This window comes from Zootoca vivipara, chromosome 13 (assembly GCF_965207765.1).
Source record: "Zootoca vivipara chromosome 13, rZooViv2.hap1.1, whole genome shotgun sequence".
NCBI lineage: Eukaryota > Metazoa > Chordata > Lepidosauria > Squamata > Lacertidae > Zootoca > Zootoca vivipara.
The window spans coordinates 11,846,967-11,868,469 of NC_142596.1; the positions used below are offsets into that span (position 1 = coordinate 11,846,967).

A 21,503-nucleotide genomic window follows, 5' to 3' on the forward strand; every position below is an offset into this window, starting at 1 on the left:
CCTGTGCCCCACAAATAACCCAGAGATGCATTTTAAATAAAAGGACACATTCTACTCATGTAAAAACACGCTGGTTCCTGGAACCTACGTGGGCCAGATTTAGAAGGTGATTGGACCGGATCCGGCCCCCAGGCCTTAGTTTGCCTACTCATGTTGGACTCTCAACTCCCCTCAGCCCCAGCCAGCATGACCATGCTGGTGGTGTAGGGAAGTTATATGAAAAGGTAAACTCTTCTAGTTGAGATGTCAAGTTTTATTACAGTGGTACCTCAGGTTAAGAACTTAATTCGTTCTGGAGATCCGTTCTTAACTTGAAACTGTTCTTAACCTGAAGCACCACTTTAGCTAATGGGGCCTCCCGCTGCTGCTGCGCAATTTCTGTTCTCATCCGGAAGCAAACTTCTTAGCCCAAGGTACTATTTCTGGGTTAGCGGAGTCTGTAACCTGAAGCGTCCGTAACCTGGGGTACCACTGTATATACAACAACAGGACTCACCGAGACAATAGCTAGGAATAAGAGTTGGGAGCCAGGCCACATTGGAGAAGGCAGAGGTATGGAGAGAATTAATACGAGCCAATTCCGATACTCCACCCGTGTGTGACAAAGGTCCAATGGGGTCCACACGCCACAGAATCAGCTCGCTGTAGATGGCGTTTGGATCATGGAATGTAAGCGTCGCTGCGTTCCTAAACTGCTGCCTGGAAGAGCCTTTCAGGTGCTTCATAGGATCCATCATTTTGTCCAAGCCCTCAGAGTCCCACGGCTGATCGGCCTCCGGGGTCCGCAGGGTGTTGTGATGGGAAGACGTCAACAGGAGCGGAAGCACCGAGTGGCAAGCAAGGTCATTGAGATGAAACCGGTGCCCGCAGTACCTAAACTTGTGGGTGACTGTGTGCACCGTCGTGAAAGCAGACTTGTCTGCAAAAGAAACCGCCCACTGGTTGAGCGAGCCGTCTATGTGCTTAGAAACCATCATGACTGTGGGCACCGTGATGTTCGCGTTGAAGCTGCCCTGGGAGCATCCCGGCCTCCATCCAGACAGGCTGTCGGAAATGCTAGTTCTCTTCTGGAGCAGTGCCTCGCTGATTTCTCTCGCAGACGTAGTGCAGGCATACATCATGATGTTTTTGCTAAGGGAGCTGGCGTCGCCGGATGGAAACGCAACGGGGATCTGAGAAGAAAATGAAACCTAGAGGAAAGGGAAGGAAATACGGCGAATGTGTTAAGGCAAATAGTAACATTTTTAATAGAAAAAGTCCCAATTCCCACCTGCCCCAAGTATATGTATATACAGTGGTACCTCGGTTGTCGAACGTAATCCGGTCTGGAAAACCATTCGACTTCCGAAACGTTCGACAACCGAGGCGCAAAAGGCCACCTGCTGCTTCCATTGAGAAAACTGGAAAAACATGCCATGGAAGCCGTTCGACTTCCGAGGCGCATTCGAAAACAGAAGCAATTACTTCCAGGTTTTTGGCATTTGGAAACCGAAACGTTCGGCTTCCGAGATGCTCAAAAACAGAGCTAACGCTGTATTTGTATATATATACAGTATTTCAAAAAGGCTGTGGATTAGGAAGTATTATGCGCAAACAAGACATGATGATAAAAGTATATTTGCATTTAGCATGTGGCGTGTTTTTTCCCCTTCCCCCTAATGCAAATTGCATCCACAGGGGAGGGAAGCCGGTCACTATTGGGGTGGCAATAGCTGGGGAGGAGAAACTTATGCTTTTTCTCCCCTGCTGCAGTCCTGAGGAAAAACCCTTCCCTGAAGCTGGCATAGCATTGCAAGGCAACGCCATATTAGTTGCAACACTGGAGGAGGGGTTTTCCTCAGGATCTTAAGCTTGACTCTTTGCCATTAACCAAGCAATTCTAAAAGGATAGTAAGGGAGGTGGAGATTTTACTGCAACAACTCCATGGTTGACGTAGCTTTGGAGCCGTTTGGGGGGCACGCCAGGGAATGAAGTGACTTAAGATCCTATAGGCCAGGCACAGGCAAACTCGGCCCTCCAGGTGTTCTGGGACTACAATTCCCATCACCCCTGACTACTGGTCCTGGTAGCTAGTGATCATGGAAGTTGTAGTCCCAAAACATCTGGAGGGCCGAGGTTGCTTATGCCTGCTATAGGCCTACTGCTTTCCCTAACACCCCCCCAAAAAAACACCACTTCATTTTTGCAGCATACGAGCCACGATGGCTATGTATCCTTTTTAATTCTCTTATTTTTGTTATTTTTAAAGTTTATATTCCTCCTTTCCTCTGAGTAGCTGAGCAACACAGTCCTCTCCATAGCTGTCAAGTTCTCCCTTTTTTTAAAGGAAATCCCCTTATGCTGAAAAGGCTTCCTCTCTCTCCTCAGTTAAACCCTTCAAAAGGCATGTGAGGCAGGTTAGGCTGAAGGGCACTGGCTGGCCCTAGGCCACAGACTGAGCTTCATGGCTGAGTAGGGATTTGAACTCTGGTCTCCCAGATCCTAGTCCAACACGCTGACCGCTACACCACACTGGCTCCCCTGCCTGACCTCCAGTTGCTGGGAATCACACGTGGGGAGAGTGATCTTGTGCTCAGGGCCTGCCTGCAGCCTGCCCATGGGAATCTAGTTGGCCACGGTGAGAATAAAGAGCTGGGGTATTTGGATATTTGGTGCAATGCAGTGGGGCTCTTTTTATGTTCTCAGCGCCCCACTTTCTGCCCCACCACTGACAGCAAAGCAACAGTCTTGGCACACAGCAAAGGGGCTCTGGTCCTCCTTCCCCGAAAGCAGAAAGGGAGCTCTGCAGCATCATATGAGACCTTAGTTACCCTTTCCAGCAAGCACAGGAGCACTTAACATTCAGCTGGACTACAAACACTTTATTGGGTCTATATAAAAATAAGATATATACTGAGCTCTCAAAGGGACAGAATGCATATTAAAATAAAAGAACAGGATGCTTTCTTTTCTGTTTCTTCAGACACACTATACCTGAACTTGCCGAAAGATCCCTGGATGATACTCATCCAAATACTTCACGTGCCACACTAGGAAGGTGCCGTCCACGGGATGGATGGTAAAGAGCATGTCTGGGTTCTTGTTCCATTCCTTAAGGAGCAATTCGATTTTCCTATCTAACAAGACAGTGGGAAGCGGCATGGGCGAGGCAGCTGGTGAAAGAATTTTGGGGCTCCCTTCTCTTTCCCCATCTTCATGTTCTGAGGATCCTGTGCCAGTCCCCGTCTCAGACTCTCTATCTAGAGACAGTTCTGGGATCAAAGGTAAAATACATGAAACAGATGCATTGGACCAGTTTGCACATCAACGTATTTTCTTACCCTCCAAGGTAATTTGTTTTTCATGTTTGTGCTTTGTTAGAGACTGTCTACTGTACATTTTAGACCAGGGTTTCCCAAACTTGCGTCTCCAGCTGTTGTTGGACTACAACTCCCATCATCCCTAGCTAGCAGGACCAGTGGTCTGGGATGATGGGAATTGTAATCCCCCCCAAAATAGCTGGAGGCCCAAGTTTGGGAAATCCCATTTTAGACTGCTTACTGTAAACCACGTAATGATTTTTTTGTTGTTGTAATAAGTATACAAATAAAACAACTGTATACAGACAAACAGTATGCAAATAAAACAGGGGTAGGGAGCCTGTGGCCCTCTAGACGCTGCTGGACTCCAAATGTGTTCTATGCCACTTGAAGACCTCTAGGTCACGAGCAACTAGCAGGTCTAATAAAAAAACAGCAACTGCAGTCTGCCCGGCCAACGGACAGGGATGATGGGAGCTGCTGTTCAACAGCAACCAGAGAGCCATAGGTTTCTCATCCCTGGTTTAAAAACAAACCATGTTTTAGCGTGAAGAAGTAGCGGGCTTGTGCTCACTGTTCAGAAGTTCTCAACGCCCTCCAAACCTGCTGCTGCCACAGGCAAAACAAGCCAGAGCCTGGCTTGTTGTGTCATCTGAACCTGGGTTGATGGCTTGTTTTATTCAAACCATGAGTGGTAAGCCAAACCCTGGAGAGTTGCTGCTAGTCAATGATACTGAGATAGATGGGTCAGTGGCCTGACTCAGTATAAGAAAGCTTCCTGTGCTCCTTGGCAACCTTTGGTGGCCCCTAGTTCCTTCCCTTGCCAACTATGAGCTGGGGATAGTTAACAGTTGCAGAACTACCTGGTCTAGCTGCTCATGTGCTGCTACGGTACCTACAAATTGGGAAGTCTTTCTCTTTTGGAGGAAGATATTCTGTATAGATTGTACCAAGCTACCCCTCTGACAACAAAACAGCATGCATGAGGCTCAATACAGTGGAACCTAGGTTCTCAAATGCTTTTGTACTCAAACATTTCGGCTCCCGAATGCTGAAAACCCAGAAGTACGTGTTCCGGTTTCCAAACGTTTTTCAGAAGCCAAACGTCTGACGCGGCTGTCGGTTATTGTTTCTGGGGGGCCTGCACCAATCGGAAGCCACGGCTTGGTTTTCGAACGTTTCGGAAGTCGAACGGACTTCCGGAGCAGATTAAGTTCGAGAACCAAGGTACCACTGTACATCATTCTGAAAGGAAGAAAATAGTCTTTGTTACATCTCTCAAGTCCTTTACAAGAATCGCTATAGGATGTTAATAGAAACATCCCACAAGTTGTAGCAATGACTACCAGTTTGGACACTTATAAAAGAGGATTGGATAAATTTGTAGAGGATTAGGCTATCCCTGGCTACTAGCCACAAAGGCTATTTTCCAACGCCATTGTCGGAGGTCATACATCTGTGAATACCAGTTGCTTGAAATCACGTGGGCAGAGTGCTGTTGCATTGAGATCCGGCTTGCGGGTTTACAATAGGCATGTCTGGTGAGACTTGGCATATAGATTAAAAAAAAAAACACCAGCTCCAATTTTCACCCACCCCCATTCTAAATACTCATCAAGTGGAGACACCAGGGGAAAGGAAGCTATGCTACTAACCGTGATCAAGTTTCATCAGCAAACCTCTCTCCCTCTCCGTCTCCCTTTCCCTCTCCCTCTCTTCTTCTCCTTCCTCCTCGTCGTCAGCATCTTCTTCTGCTTGTTTCATCTGTTGATCTGTAAGATCTCGTAGGTGTTGCATAAAAATTTCAGTCGAGGACGTAAAATGGAATTCTTTGTTATTTAGCCAGTGAACCACAAAGCCTTCGTTTCCTTCATCCAAGGGAAAAGCCGTCTTGAGCAAAGCTGGCGGAATGTCTGGGGAAACAAAGGAAAGGAGTCTAAGATATTTAAGATATAATTTATATAATTTATATTTCTGCAGGAAAGCGGTCTTGCATAGAAGACTGTCAACTTGAGTGCTATATAAGATGGAACTAAACCATAGCAAGGGGGGTCATTCAGGAACTGTGGGCTTGGCAACTCTCTCTTGGCTTCATTTTCAGTTTTCAATGTAATAGGTAAATATAGTTAATAATTGGTAAATAAATGTTTTATTTGCATCTGCTCTCTAAACCAGAATCTAGAAATCCTCTTCAAATGTATGAATTTCTATTCTGGTTTGGAAGGAAAATAGAAACCAGAGTTTCCTGACAAACTATGTGATGGGGAGCCAAGGAAGCATGCAAGCTTCCATCTGGAAGAATAAACTGAAGAGCCAATATTTCAGGACCCATCCTATTCCTGTATTGTCATTTGTTTCAGCTGTTTTTAATTCTGAATTTTAAATTGTTGCAACCCACCCCAGAACCAGCTGGCGAAGGACTGGTAATAATGCTTAATTTTAATAATAATAATAATAATAATAATGTTAACACAGAAATAACTGCACAGATGTAAACTGCACAAAGGGTCCCTTAAATAAGCCGTGTTTCTAATGTGCACCACAGAAAGGAAATCCAAATATACATATGACAAAACATTTAGAACAGGCCAAGATAACATTTGCTAATATGGGGGGAACGTGCTTTCCGAGAAATACAATTAACAATGTCACCATAAACACTGTTTTCTTTAATAATGCACAAGCCTCAGGCAAGGAGCCCAAACACACATCATCTTACTTGGCATTTTCACACAGGACAATAGGGATGAAATAATTAATCTAATTCTGTCTAAGAACACTTTGCTCCATTTCCACATTTAATTCATATAACTTATTTTTAGCTCTCCTCAGCCAACTCTCAAACTTACATTCTAGCAGACACAACACATAAGGAAAATGAATCTTTTGTTTACTTTAAGCTAAGAGCCACACCTCAACTTTCAGGTGAGTGTGCTAAATGAAGTACAGGTGCACTCCAAATCACACATTAGTCAAGCATGGGATAAATTCCAAACTGCACATTAGTTTAGGACAGCCTTCTCCAACCTGGTGAGCAGCTCCAAGGCCACAGATTCCTGGATTCCATCCCTACACCACCAGTATGGTCATGCTGGCTGGGGCTGAGGGGAGTTGAGAGTCCAACATGAGTAGGCAAACTAAGGCCCGGGGGCTGGATCCGGCCCAATCGCCTTCTCAAACCGGCCCGCAGACAGTCCGGGAATCAGCTTGTTTTTCCATGAGTAGAATGTGTCCTTTTATTTAAAATGCATCTCTGGGTTATTTGTGGGGCCTGCCTGGTGTATTTACATGAGTAGAATGTGTGCTTTTATTTAAAATACATCTCTGGGTTATTTATGGGGCATAGGAATTCGTTCATTATTTTCCCCAAAAAAATATAGTCCGGCCCCCGACAAGGTCTGAGGGACAGTGGACCGGCCCCCTGCTGGAAAAGTTTGCTGACCCCTGGGTCCAATAGGTAAAAGGCAAAGGACCCCTGGACGGTTAAGTCCAGTCAAAAGTGACTATGGGGTTACGGTGCTCACCTTGCTTTCAGGCTGTGGGATCCAGCATTTGTCCACAGGCAGCTTGGCCACAGGTCATGTGGCCAGCATGACTAAACCGCTTCTGGAGCAACGGGACACCGTGACAGAAACCAGAGTGCACGGAAACGCCATTTACCTTCCCACCGCTGCGGTGCCTATTTATCTACTTGCACTGGCGTGCTTTCGAACTGCTAGGTTGGCAGGAGCTGGGACAGAGCAACGGGAGCTCACTCCGCCGCAGGGATTCAAACCGCCAACCTGGATTATTATGAACTTGGAGGACGATTTGAACTTTAGAAAAAAGACGGCAGTGGACAGTTGCGAGGAATTCCCAATTTCTTGAAGCATGGGAACCCAAATAAAAAATTCTTTAGATGATTTGGCATAACATTCGGTTTGATTGATATATATATGTGTATAATTTGAAATATTGAATGTGATATAATTGGTTTTAATTGGAAAATTAATAAAAATATTTTTTTTAAAAAAAACAAACCGCCAACCTTCTGATCGGCAAGCCCAATAGGCTCAGTGGTTTAGACCACAGAGCCACCCGCGTTCAGAGAGAGTCCAGTAACCTCTGGGCCACTCCACACTGGCGATGCCTAGTTAACCCTGCCCAAGGAGGTGCAGATCGGGTGAGTTTGCATTAGAATTTGGAAAGGTTCCCCTCCTCAAGCTCTCCCTAGGACAACCTGTGAACCAACCTGTGGACTCTTCTTACCTGTGTTTGGGTTGATGCTTGCAGTTATGTGGAAATGGCAGAGCGCGTTAGCGTGGTGGGAAATGTGCCGCTGAACCTCGTGTGTTCCCAACTGATCAGGTAGATCTTCGGTGTGAGTGATCAGTACGGAGGACCTTCGCTGACCCTTTCGCATGTTTTTCAAGTGATGAATTGTCTGAGGGCAGGGGAGAGAGGGAAAGGGAGAAAAAGAGAAAGAGAGAGAGAGCACACACATAAGGCTGGCCTATTATGAGGAGAACTCAACCCTGCAAAACACAAATAGTTTCTCTTTCTAAAATTGGGCAGAACTAGCAATAAATCCCTCACACTTCATTTCCTCTTCTAGTAGAAGAAACCTTTAAAAGCTTGGTACATGACTCATTTTTATTTTATTTTAAATATATATATATATATCTTTTAAAATCTGTCTAATGAGATCTGTTCCATATGGTATTGAAATTAGGCCTTTAGTGTTCTGGCACCTACTTTGGAACTACTTTCAGATACCTAATGTCTTTAGAGTGTGATTTCATTGTAATATTAGCTATAGATGACCAACAATGAGGTCAAAAGGCAGTATATAGTTTTTTTTTATTTGTAAGTAAACAAACTTAAACCTATGCTAAAAATAGAATGCAGTCATTCCCCTTTAGGGTCTTGTCTGCGTCTTGTCTGCACTGTGCACTTAAAGCAGTACCATACTACTCAAGGTATCCCCCCCCCCAAAGAATTCTGGGAAGTGTAGTTTGCTAAGAGTGCTGAGAGTGGCTAGGACTTCCCCATCCCCCTCAGAGCTACAATTTGCAGAGTGGTTTACCATCCATTCCCTCTTCCCTGGGAAGCTCTATGAGGAGAACAGGGGTTTCCTAACAACTTTCAGCATGCTTAGCAAACTACACTTCCCAGAATTCTTTGGGAGAGGCCATCACTGTTTAAAGTGGCTTGATATTGCTTTAAATGTATAGTGCAGATGAGGCCTAAGATTCACATCCAGTTCTGTACTGATTTCTACTTTATAGGCCAATAAGAGCAGGCAGGAGTAGCTTTGTTGTTCTTTTGAGAGTGGCGTGCAGGTATACAGAAGCACTGCTTTGTCTCACAGCCACATATTTGTCGACTTTAACAGACCTAGCTCTCCAATGCTTTTACGGCAGGAGTGGGGAAACTTTTTCAGCCCTAGTGATCATACTTCGTCATAGGCAACCTTCCAGGGGCCACATGGCGCTGGGGGCGGGGCCAGAGCCAAAGTGGGTGGAGCAACAGGTGTGGCCTTTTCACAGTAAGCTCATTCCAAGCATCCCAGGCAAGCAAATGCACTTGAGGAGGGGGCTTGGCCTGAGGAGAGAGGGCCAGACAGCGAGCCCTGCAGTGCCTGCATTTTGTGGGGAAAGGATGCTCCAGTCAAAATATAAAATTCCACGTTTGCTAGGTAAAAAAAGGGTTAAGGCACATGGAGTTCCCCGTAAATTCCTAGAAGGGACTCTTGTGAGGTCATAGCCTCTGCTTACCCTGCTGGAAAGGGTAACAATAAGAAGATAATCCTTATCACTTCCTCCCACCTGGTTCTCATCATGCAGCTATAGGAATTGAATGCCGGGTCTGCGTGTTCCTGAGCACAGGCACCATCTTTGATCTAAACCAGAGATGTCCAACTCCCAAGAGACTGTGATCTACTCCCGGGGAGGGGGGAAAAACTGGCAGTTGGGGAGCGGGGAGTTCAGAGTTGTTGAGCTTTTTTTAGTGGGGCAGGTCAAAGTTGTTGATAAGGATCCCGCGTTTGAGCACGATCATCTGGGGATCGACCTGTCAATTGTGGTCAACCGATTGGACACCCCTAATCTAAACCATGTACTTTGTAACTTAGAAGTATATTTTGCCTGATGTATTTCAGTTTCCTTAAAAATAATGTTTATTTGCTTTTCTGTTTTATCGTATCAATATATACTGTGTCACAGTCAAACACATGGTAATGAGAAAGAAAAAAAGAAAAGAAAAAGTTTGCATAAAAATAAAATATACGTAGATGAATTCTAAAGCTCAAGACATAAAAACGAGACTGGGGAAACGGGCTGCTTAGTTCTCCCTACCTCTAAAGCGTGCTGGATGTTGTCCTTGTGCCTTCCGGAGCGGGAGAAGCTGCGGCTGCTGCTAATGCTGGAAGTGGTGGTCTCACAAATCTGCTCCCCCAGAAGGCTGTCTTCGGGTAACAAGGTCTCTGCCCACAGCCGGCAAATACCATCAAGGCAGGAAGTAAGCAGCACGTTGCAAACAGACCCCCTAAAGGCAATGCAAAAAGGGATATTGGCACTTGTAGCTTAAAGGTTCATAAAACTGGGGGAAGTGTGGAATGTAAGATGGCAGTTTGAAACAAGACATGAGGCCTGCAGCAAAAGGTTGCAGCATAGCCCTCCCCTCTTAAAAGTTGCTCTCCCCACCCACACTGTTAAATCTCCATTTCCTGCCTACTGAGCATGTGCAATCCTTATTGGATATGGGGCTGGTTTCTGGGTTCCCCTGAGCGTGACATCACCTTTCTTGCTCCTTAGAGCAGGCATAGGCCAACTCGGCCCTCCAGATGTTTTGGGACTACAACTCCCATCATCCCTGACCACTGGTCCTGTTAGCTAGGGATGATGGGTGTTGTAGTCCCAAAACATCTGGAGGGCCAAGTTTGCCTATGCCTGCCTTAGAGGCTCCAATCCTGTCGGCATTCACCAGCTGTGTTTGCTATTAGAAGTGATGCTTCATAATAGCTTCCCAGTGTCCCAATCGTGCTTAGATCTAACCACCGATAAATTATTGCAAAAATGCAAAGAACAGTGGAGCTCATTTCACTCATTTCTTCTCCCTTCCAGTCCAAACTACCACTCTCTACCCGCCCCTGCCCCCCAAAACAAAACCCAACAGCAGCAGCCAACTCAGGGAAAGCTACTTCTGAAACAGAAGGAAGTTTTCAAAAGCACTCTCTGGTGCTACATGAGGACCAGCCATCAAGAAATATACACAGTTCAGTCACTCTTACTTGCGAAGCCATTTATAAATTTGCATATAAAAAGTAGAATTGCTTTTTTAAAAAATGCAACTGGGCTTCCACAAATCCCTTGCCTGTGGCTAAGGATGCAATCCTTGCACCCTTTCCCGTGAGTAAACGCCAAGTGAGACTAATTTCTGAGTAAACATGAATAGGATCTGTAAGGAAGCTCATTGGGCCCTGGCCTGGGACTCTCTGCATTACCTGCCTAACCTTTACAAGATACAGCGGAACCTCGGTTTTCGAACGTAATCCGTTCTGGAAGACCGTCCGACTTCCGAAACGTTAAAAAAACCAAGGATAAATGGGCTGGCTGCAAAGTCAATGGGAAAGAAAGGAAAAACTCACCTTGGAAGCCGTTCGACTTCTGAGACGCGTTCGAAAATGGAAGCAATTACTTCCAGGTTTTCAGCATTTGTGTTCCGAATTGTTCGGCTCCCGAGACGCTCGAAAACCGAGGTTCCACTGTAATTCCCTTGCACGGACTCCCTAATTTATAGCATGCAAACTGTAAAATTAATGTTTTTGCACTCAAGTTTGAACCTTTTTTTAGAAGTGGGGAAGGAGGAGCGATTTCAAACCTGGGCATAAACTTGCTTGTGTTTCTCCATGAAAATCCTGTCACCGATCGAGGATGTGCCAGATACACAAAGGCGAAATGAACAGGCGTGGAGGTCCTTCTCGGTTCCTCACTCTCTTGGGGGAGAAGAGAGGATTTCCAACCAGTCATCGGATACCAGACTTTTAAGAGACAATCATCCTAGACAAACCAACACATAGCAAATTGACAGTGTACATGCATAATTACAGTTGTGGTTTTTTTATAAAAAAAAACAGCTGGAGGAAAACAGAAATTAGATTGGGGCTGTAGTGATGTGGGAGGAAGGAAGGGCCCAGATAGGACTAGGAGAAACTTGCCTGAAACCCTCAAGAGCTGCTTCCCATCGGTGTAGGTATTGCTTCCTACATGGTGGGCCCATAGCTCAATGCTTCTCCCCCATACTGTTGTCTCAATTGAGATACAACACCAAAATGACAATTAGCCATACAGAAGAATATGAATATATATATATATAATATCCCCAGTTCTGCCTTGGTTTTGCAGCAGACAAAATGGTCTTCTGAAGACCATTGTTTGCGTTACTTAAGACTATTATCGTTACCTATGGAATATACTTTAACACTGAACTATCCACAGTAGTGTGTTTGCCAATGTTGCACTTAAAATGGTTTGGATAACTAATATAAGGTGATGAACACATTAAATGAAACGTTAATTACTTAACTATTTGTTTGGGCGAGATTGAAACCACAGATTACATTGTTCAACACAAGAGGCACAAGGGACTGGTGGTCTTTCTCAACTCTCTTTTTTTCTAGCCATGAAGAACCAATAAACCTTGAAGGATCAATGAGAGACAATGAGAATGGGCCTCACTACACCTTGTACTTAACTACCTTAACCTGAGTCAGACCAAAGGTCCACCTTGCTCACCAATTTACACCAGGGTGACCAAAATGAATACATATAAGGCTACTGGGTGGTGCTTGCTGAGACTGTTGGGAATTGTAGTTTAGCCATGTTTGGAAGAGCCACGCTCCCCATCCCTAGTCTATACTGGCAGGCCAGTGGGTCTCTGGGATTCCAGCTAGGAGTCTCTCCCAGGCCTTCCTACCATGTTTCTCCAAAAATAAGACACCGTCTTATATTTATTTTTCCTAAAAAAACAAAAAAAACCCACTATGGCTTATTTTCAGGGGATGTCTTATTTTTTTCCTCCTCCTCCTCCTCCTCCTGCCATGGCCGGCATTGCTGCTGTGCCTGTCACTATGTCTTATTTTCGGGGTAGGGCTTATATTCCTTGAATGCCTAAAAATCCTGCTACGGCTTATGTTATGGCTACGTCTTATTTTCGGAGAAACAGGGTGGATAGGCCAGGGACTGCATCTAGAGGTGCAAACTGTTGTTATAAGAATTCTAAGGTCCCAAATATTAAAGAAACATTCATAAATTTACAAGGCAAACACATACGCAAGTGTGTCTAAAATAGTACAGGAGAACAATCCTGAAGTCATTTTGACTCTCCCAGTGCCCTCAAATATTTCTTTGCAAGGAGGAAGGAAATGGGAAAGCCTCTCCATTGTCTATTGCTTACCTGTCTTAAGGGCATACTTGTGTGGGTGAACAGGGTGAGCCTGTGAGCTGGATTCAGGAATTAAAGTATTTACCATCACAAAAGAATGGCCGGGTTGGCCAGGTGAAGCAATCAAGTGACCATTATCAGTATCCTGCCAGAAAGGTGCCTTCCATAGTTCTAGTTACAGGTAGGTAGCCGTGTTGGTCTGAGTCGAAGCAAAATAAAAAAATTCCTTCAGTAGCACCTTAAAGACCAACTAAGTTTATATTTTGGTATGAGCTTCCGTGTGCATGCACACTTCTTCAGATACACTAGAAACAGAAAGTTTCTAGTGTATCTAGTGTTCTGTTTCTAGTGTATCTGAAGAAGTGTTTGATCTTCTTGCAGTCCATGGGACTCTCAAGAGTCTCCTCCAGCACCATAATTCAAAAGCATCAATTCTTCGGCGATCAGCCTTCTTTATGGTCCAGCTCTCACTTCCATACATCACTACTGGGAAAACCATAGCTTTCACTATACGGACCTTTGTAGGCAAGGTGATGTCTCTGCATTTTAAGATGCTGTCTAGGATTGTCATTGCTTTTCTCCCAAGAAGCAGGCGTCTTTTAATTTCGTGACTGCTGTCACCATCTGCAGTGATCAAGGAGCCCAAGAAAGTAAAATCTCTCACTGCCTCCATTTCATCCCCTTCTATTTGCCAGGAGGTGATGGGACCAGTGGCCATGATTTTGGTTTTTTTGATGTTGAGCTTCAGACCATATTTTGCGCTCTCCTCTTTCACCTTCATTAAAAGGTTATGATGCCAAGTATTAAATGATACAAATATTTATAAACTACATCTAAAAAGGCACCTTTCTGTAAAAAAACAAAACAAAAAAAACACACCACGGCCTCGGTCCAGTATACCTGAAGGAGCGTCTCCACCCCCCATCGTTCAGCCCAGGCACTGAGGTCCAGCGCCAAGGGCCTTCTGGCTGTTTCCTCACTGCGAGAAGTCAAGGGAACCAGGCAGAGGGCCTTCTCGGTAGTGGCGGCGACCCTGTGGAATGCCCTCCCATCAGATGTCAAAGAGAAAAACATCTACCAGACTTTTAGAAGACATCTGAAGGCAGCCCTGTTTAGGGAGGCTTTTAATGTTTGATGTTTTATTATATTTTTAATATTTGTTGGAAGCTGCCCAGAGTGGGTGGGGTTATTATTATTATTATTATTATTATTATTAATTACAGAGAAATCACAGCATGATTCAAGAGAGGTATCTCTATTTTTAGCAACATTAACTAAAAAGAGGGGGAGATGCATTCCCCGCACTTGTGTGGCCAGATTAGTTTAGCAGGAGGCAATAAAAGAACACAATTCTGAGCTGGAGGCCCAAGAGTTCCTTTGTTTCTTAAAAGTGCATTTAAGAGGTGCACATCAGCCTTTTTTGGATCTGGAGAACCCCAGTATTCTGGCCCACCTCACCTGCTGGCAAGCAACTCACCTGAGGTCAGCACCTTCATGGGTGTCACTCAAAGGTGTAGCTTAGGGGCTGGGGGGGGGAGCTTTGGGCTAGCTAGGGTTTTCTCCATAGGTGAAGCTTCTGGAGGGGGCCATTGAGGCTTCCAGCCTGCCCACCAGTTGCTCTTCGGGCTCTTTCTTCAGAGAGAAACAGAGGGGAAAGCGAACAGTGTTTGCCAGCATAGCCTAGCCTTATTGGTTCTTCCTCTCAGCTCCTATTTTTCTCGGAGAAAAGGTATTTTCATGTAATAATACAATAAAGCACCAAGAAAGGCCTCTAGGTGGACAAACAGGTTTTTTAAAAAAATGCCTAGAGGCGGCAAATGTGGGTGAGCACCCAGGCAGAGAGAGAAGGTGGTTCCGTAATACAATGAAGCCCCCCCCCCAAAAAAATCTTTAAAAGAACATTCGACCCACTGGAACATATGATACACCATGACCAAATGATGGACCACTAGCCAACCAATTCATGGGCAAACAGGTGGGTTTAAAGGAGGTGCCAGAAACTGGACCACAGTCATGGCCTGCCTTATTTCCTTCGATTCTCCAGAGGGGTTGCAAAGTTGGGAGGATTTAGGGGAGCTCTAAGGGGAGCCTAGAACCAGCTGCCTGAGCCTTCTACTTGAGGGTAAATGCAGGGGTGGGTCAGATGCTTGGCAGCTGCCTGAAGTTGCCCAGTGGTGCCATGGGCCTGGCAGAGAGAGTGTTCCTGGAGCCCAGAGCCCATTGGCTCCAGTCCTTGGCCAGGCTCTGACCTCACAACCACCTGTGGAATCCTGCGGAATGTTTTGTTTCCTAGGAGACCAGGTGAGTTGTTTAAAAGGATCCCTGGCTGAGCTGAAAGCCTAGTCAGTTGGAGCAGTTAGCAGCCATTCAGATGACCTCTTCTGTTCTTGTCTTGAAAGCTGTTCAGATGGATTGACTGACTTTCTGGACATCTTCGGTTTTCTACCCCCATGGAAGAATGTGCCGCTGGTTGCGCAGAAGGTAAAGTCATGGGAAAGAGGGGAGATATCCTGTAGATTCATTCCCCCACCACATGCCCAGTTTTTAAAGATGTTCCTTGGTTATTTCACCTTTCTAAATCGCATGCTGGGTGTTACGCGAGCCAACGATTTTCCCAGGGAGTTTTCTGATGAATTTTCTGAGTTTCCATTTTTGTCACCATCCAAATTGCAGTAGAATTACCACCACCCCATCCCAAATATTCAGGAGAATGCCCACCCCACCTCCAATCTCACTGCCCACAAATAGGAGATCATTTTTCACTCAACCCTAAAATACACACCCCACCTCTGTAGGGATCCCACCTGCACCCTTGGGTGCTTTCTTCGTCAGATACATTTCCAGGGTCTTGAATTAGTTTCCCAAGTCCCATCAGCCCCAGACAGCAGGTCCAGGGGGGCAGGGAGAGGGAGAGGGGGAGGAGGGGAGCTGGAGTCCTATAGCAACATCTGGAGGGCGCCAGGTTTGGGGAGGCTTGATGTAGAAACATCAGGGTAATTCAGCATCATAACGCTGGGTGACTGGCCAGGAGTTTATTTTGGCCCTGATCAGTAGCAGCCAGAATTAGCTACTTGCTGCCCAGTGTTAAAAATGGAGCAAATGACCTTGCTAGTCATCCTCAGGAGAGCAGCCCTGGGGATCAGCTCTGCACTCTTTGCAAAAGGAGAAATGGGTTATGAAACATGCTTGATGAAATGGTGCATGCTCTGGTTCTCTCTCTCGCTTGGACTACTGCAATGCGCTCTACGTGGGACTACCTTTGAAGGTGACCTGGAAACTGCAACCCAGAATGCGGCAGCTAGACTAGTGACTGGGAGTGGCTGCCGAGACCACAGATCACCAGTCCTGAAAGACCTACATTGGCTCCCAGTACGTTTCCGAGCGCAATTCTAAGTGTTGGTGCTGACCTTTAAAGCCCCAAAGGGCCACGGCCCAGTATACCTGAAAGAGCGTTTCCACCCCCATCGTTCAGCCCGGACACTGAGATCCATCTCTGAGGGCCTTGTGGCATTCCCCTGATTGTGAGAAGTGAAGTTACAGAGAACCAGGCAGAGGGCCTTCTCGGTAGTGGCGCCCACCCTGTGGTACGCCCTCCCATCAGATGTCAAGGAAATAAGCAACTATCTGACTTTTAGAAGACATCTCAAGGCAGCCCTGTTTAGGGAAGTTTTTAATGTTTGGTGTTTTATCGCATTTTCAATATTCTTTTGGGAAACCCAGCCAGATGGGTGGGGTATAAATAATAAATTATTATTATTATTAAAATAAAACACATTTACACTAGAGAGACTATTAACCTCTGTATGGAGTTTAACCATGATCATGAGTCAGTGACAATGAGTTCTTTATGAACTACCTTCAATATAACATGCTACCCTTGTAGTGTATAATTTGGCCCCAAGAATGAGTTCGCTATGAAGGTTTTATTTCTTCTATTATTTAAAAGGCTGCTGGCTCTTAAAGGCTAGAAAAACAAGAGCGAGGGATACAGGCAACCTCCATTGCACTGACCCGCATTAAAAGCAAGGCACAACTATGCTGCCTAAGTGAAATCACACTTATTCTGGTGTAGAAGTGGGTGGGAGAAGAGAAGTACAGCCTACTCCAACTCCCATGAGCCTCAGCCAGCAGAGCCAATGGTCAGGGGTGCTGGGAGCTGTAGTTCACCAATCTGGAGGGCTGCAGGTTCCCTAGACTTGAAGTAGCCAGAATAGAACACACTCCAAGTTGCTGTTTGTTAACAGTTATAATGTTTACTTATGATCTGTATACAAGTACAAGCAAATAAATACTCCAGCAAAACATACATCATGTGAAAATGGGGAAGAGCATCTCTAGAAATAGAACATAAATATATTTCAGTCGCATTTTAGTTAACGGCCAGCCTGCTTAGTACACACACAGAACTGATATGACGTCTGGCAATAGAAAAGCCATTTTGAAGTCATAAACTACAAATCATAGATTTACATCCACAACTGATCTGGCACGAATAGCACCTTAGGGATCGCTTTAGCTGCCCGCCCACCCCTCAAGAAACAAACTAATTTTGCAGCTAAGGTTAGGAATCGCCGAGAAGATGGGAGTTAAGGTAATTATGTTGGTCATATGAAATGATTATTAGATTGCACTTGCCAAAGAGATATTTAGTGCCCTTTGATACATCAAGTCACTTTCTTCTGAAATACAGGTGCTCAGGGGTCTAGTGTCCCCCCCCTTTAATCCATCTTCCCACCCCATCTTCTGCATTCCATATTCAGGCCCCAAGCCCACTGAGCCACAATGCAAGAACTAAAATGGCAACCATCTCTGGCATAGGCAGAAAATGGCTTCCAAGACCATCAGCTTCAGTTATTTCGTCACAGACCTCTCTGGTGCTGCACACAACGGGGCACAACAGATGGAGATCAATGGAAATGAAAGAGCCTTTGACAACCTCCTGCTACATCACTTACTATTAAAAATTCTTAATTAAATGTAATATTGAGAACATAAGAGGTGGCTACCGGATCAGGCCAGTGGTCCATTTTGTTCAGCATCCTGTTCTCACAATGGCCGACAGATCCCTCTGACAAGCCTGCTAAGGGAACCGTTTTGTCTTAATGGACACGTCTAATGTAGGCCTATTAATTTCAGTGGGTCGACTCTGTATAGGGGTCCCATCTTCAGTATACATATAAAGCAGTACCGTACCACCCTAAATGCTCATGGCTTCCCTCAGAGTCCATGACGCTGGACAAAACCCATGCCTCAGGTGGCAGAACTGCAAGAGGCCAAAGTATGCCAAATTTTCATTTTGCCTCAGGTGGCGAGCCTTGTAAGGAGACCCCCTATCCCCCCCTCCGAGCTACAATTTCCAGACTGGATTAACAATCAACTCCTCTTTCCAGGAAACTCTGGGAACTAACTCCATGAGGGATGTCCAAACATCACCTTTAAAAAACTACAGTGGTACCTCGGTTTACAAACACAATTGGTTCCGGAAGTCTGTACTTAACCTGAAGCATACTTAACCTGAAGCGAACTTTCCCATTGAAAGTAATGGAAAGTGGATTAATCTGTTCCAGACGGGTCCGCGGAGTACTCAACCTGAAGCCTACTTAACCCGAGGTATGAGTGTAATTGGTTCCGGAAGTCCGTACTTAACCTGAAGCATACTTAACCTGAAGCGAACTTTCCCATTGAAAGTAATGGAAAGTGGATTAATCCATTCCAGACAGGTCCGTGGAGTACTTAAACTGAAAATACTCAAACCGAGGCATACTTAAGTACATGGGATGGTAGAAAGCTCAGTGGCATCTACTGGCAGATAACTGGATTTGCAGTAGATCAGGATGCAAAGGGCTTTTAGAATCCTGCATCTGTGTAGTAACCAATATACAGTAAAGGCACAGCTTATCCAGGTCAGCTAGTGTATTGCTTGTGGATGCTGTAAGCAAATGGATCTGAAAAGTCACTGGCCATTATTTGGTTCCCGTCGGTAGTCCTTGTTGTTCTAATAAAAATCAAAACCCAGCCCCACAAACCTGAAGCCTGTGGATTTAAAACAACCAGCTGCAGCAAATTATTTAATCCTGGGGAGAAACTGCTAAGATAGAATCACGTCGAATGACAACAAAAGACAAGAAGCTAAAAATAAAATGAAAATCCAGGGATCCAAAGCTTTGAATGAATAATCCACTATACGTTTGAAAATTCTTTTAATCATGATTAAATCACCCAACATGGAGAGAATGGTGAGGTCAGAATAATGGTTTAAACTGGTATCCACCCCAAGCTTTTCAGACCCAAAGGCCACCTGTAGTCACAACCTGGACTATGGAAGCTGCTTAAGTATGGAGATTTTATATATATATATATATATATATATATATATATATATATATATATATATATATATATATATATATGGTACAAATGCAACTTCATCTCCTCCCTTTCCCCATAGCTGCCAAGTTTTCAATTTTCTCATGAGGAAGCCTATTCAGCATAAGGGAATTTCCCTTAAAAAAAGGGATAACTTGGCAGCTATGCCTTTCCCATTCCACTATCTTTCTCAGCATGGTCCTGAGGTCAGTGACAGAATGGAAAATATGTTTTGCATCCAGAAGATCCTAAGTTCATCTCCCTGGCATCTCAAATCAAAAGGAGCAGATATGCCATGTATATTTATGGTGATCAACAGATAAATAAATGGAAAGGCAAAGGCCTGAGACCAAGGAGACCCATTAAAGTAGCCAATACTGAGCCAGGTAGACAAATAATCTAACCGAGCATATGACAGCTTTCTATGTTTCTCTTCCTTCCCTGGGGTTAGGGCCCTTCGGCTCCATCCGAGTTTGGCATGGTATGGCAGCCTCAGACACAAGAAGGAGAAGGAACAGATTGGGGAACTAGAAGGTGGGCCCCCAGGGATGGACCAGGACTTGTTGCTGAGAACCAGGTGCTGGGTTCATAGGTGGGATCAGATGCACCTGTCCAGAAGGAGCGTAGGTGTGCAGAACTATGAGGAGACAGTCTCGTGTTTGAGCTTGCCCTGCCTCGTCATTCAAAACTGGGCAGGAGAGTAGGGTTAAGTGTCAGGACACCGTCCTCTCTTCCTTTGGATTATGAACCTCTTGCCTTGCTCACGCACCTTGGTATTCTGACTTCTGGACCTTATGCTTGCTGATAAGCCTGTACTAATATGAGTCTGAAGGAATAGATCTTCCTCGCTAGCAAGTAAGAGTCCCTGGGTTTGGGATGGGAGCCTGACAAGTCTCTTAAAAGACAGTAAGTCTAAGACAAAGGACAGCAAAGGCATTTTGCTACCCCTGGTGCGGCATTCCTTAGGCTGCAGCTAGACCCAATTTTGGGTCCTGACTCACCAGCTGAAGACCAGCGCATGAGATGTTAAGTGGCTATTCCGTGTTAGATATGCGAGGAAACAATTCTATTTTACTGAGCAGAGTTAATACAATTCCTGGCATACTCCAGAAGTGCAATTCACTCTCCTTCTCATCCTTACCTTTCCAGCTGTGGCAAAATATTCACCATCTGGGGACCATTCCATCAGATGTACAGACACGGCCGTTCTAAAGAGCAAAACAAGAGAAAAGAATGCATTTCTCCACTGAAGGGGAAATTACTTTTTTATGGATGCAGCTATGGCAGCCTAAGGTTATTCTGACCATTGACATCTCATTGCACATACAGGAGAAGTTAGCTAAAAATACTTTAATTGCCGTATGCTGTCGAACTACAATTTCCACCATACCTGATCACAGACTATTCTGGCTGGGACTGATGGGAGCTGGAGCCCACCAACATCTGGAGGACCACAGACAACCACAGGCAACATCTGTCGCACATCTCTGCTGCATGGCATTACTAACTTTAAAAGCCAATTGTATTATTGAAGCAGGATCAAGTATTGTGGCACTCTCAGTGAAGCAATGAAATGGTGCTCCCTTTAGCAACCCAGAGGCCTCATGACCCATATTTTTAGTGTTGGAATAAAGTAGTGCAAATCTGCGACTGTTGTCGCATTCTCTGTAAAAAAGAATCATCTCATGTCAGCATTCAGTATGAGCTGCTTGAGCCAAATATGCTTGCACCCTGGACTTTGCAGCAACATGAAGCCAACTCCCAGATACACAAAAGAGGCACAATATTTTCTGGCTCTATACCAGTTTTGTTAGGCACAGCATTGTGAGCACTGTTTGAAATGAAACGAAGACTGTATCTTAAGGGGAAATGACTACTGACTATAACAAAACTCAGTGGCTAGGCAAAACACTTTGGAACAGAAGTAATCAGCTGACAGAGGATTGTTTTGAACCAAGTTCTTCTCAGAGTAGACCCACTGAAATCAATGAAGCTAAGCTAACTCTGAGGACTAGTGTTGAATACTCCTAAGAACCTCATTTTATATGATCCTATAGACCAGAAACAAATTGTGGGTTTTCAGCCCCTTGCCTCCCCCCACCTTTCCCCCCCTCCCTTGAGAAGCATCGCTTCCAGTTTAGCATAAGCCACAGTTTGACAACCAGCCAATTTGAGCATGACAGCACTTATCCCACCCCAAAATTAGAAATCCACTTCAACCTGTGGTTTCTAATTCCAGTTTGGAGGGCATAGTTTGTTGATTCAGACGTCCCTGTAAACAATGGTTTGCGCTAAGCAAAAGACTGGAAGGGAATCTGCATCCATTAGGAAGAAGAGGAAGCATGCAAGCCCACAGCTCAAATCCAATCCCCAGTTGTCTGAACCAACTAGGGATTTGTTGTGTTCAGTTATGC

The 21,503-nt window shown here is 45.0% G+C and overlaps 1 protein-coding gene across 1 annotated transcript in view; it reads right to left on the bottom strand.

Annotated features, from left to right (window-relative positions):
- Positions 1 to 21,503, bottom strand: part of DMXL2 (Dmx like 2) — a 96,529-nt gene that overhangs the window by 53,719 nt on the left and 21,307 nt on the right. The window contains 7 exon segments of the mRNA XM_088656789.1: positions 497 to 1,190; positions 2,975 to 3,252; positions 4,956 to 5,213; positions 7,549 to 7,723; positions 9,636 to 9,825; positions 11,161 to 11,339; positions 20,231 to 20,297. Coding sequence (XP_088512915.1) covers positions 497 to 1,190; positions 2,975 to 3,252; positions 4,956 to 5,213; positions 7,549 to 7,723; positions 9,636 to 9,825; positions 11,161 to 11,339; positions 20,231 to 20,297 — 1,841 coding nt within the window.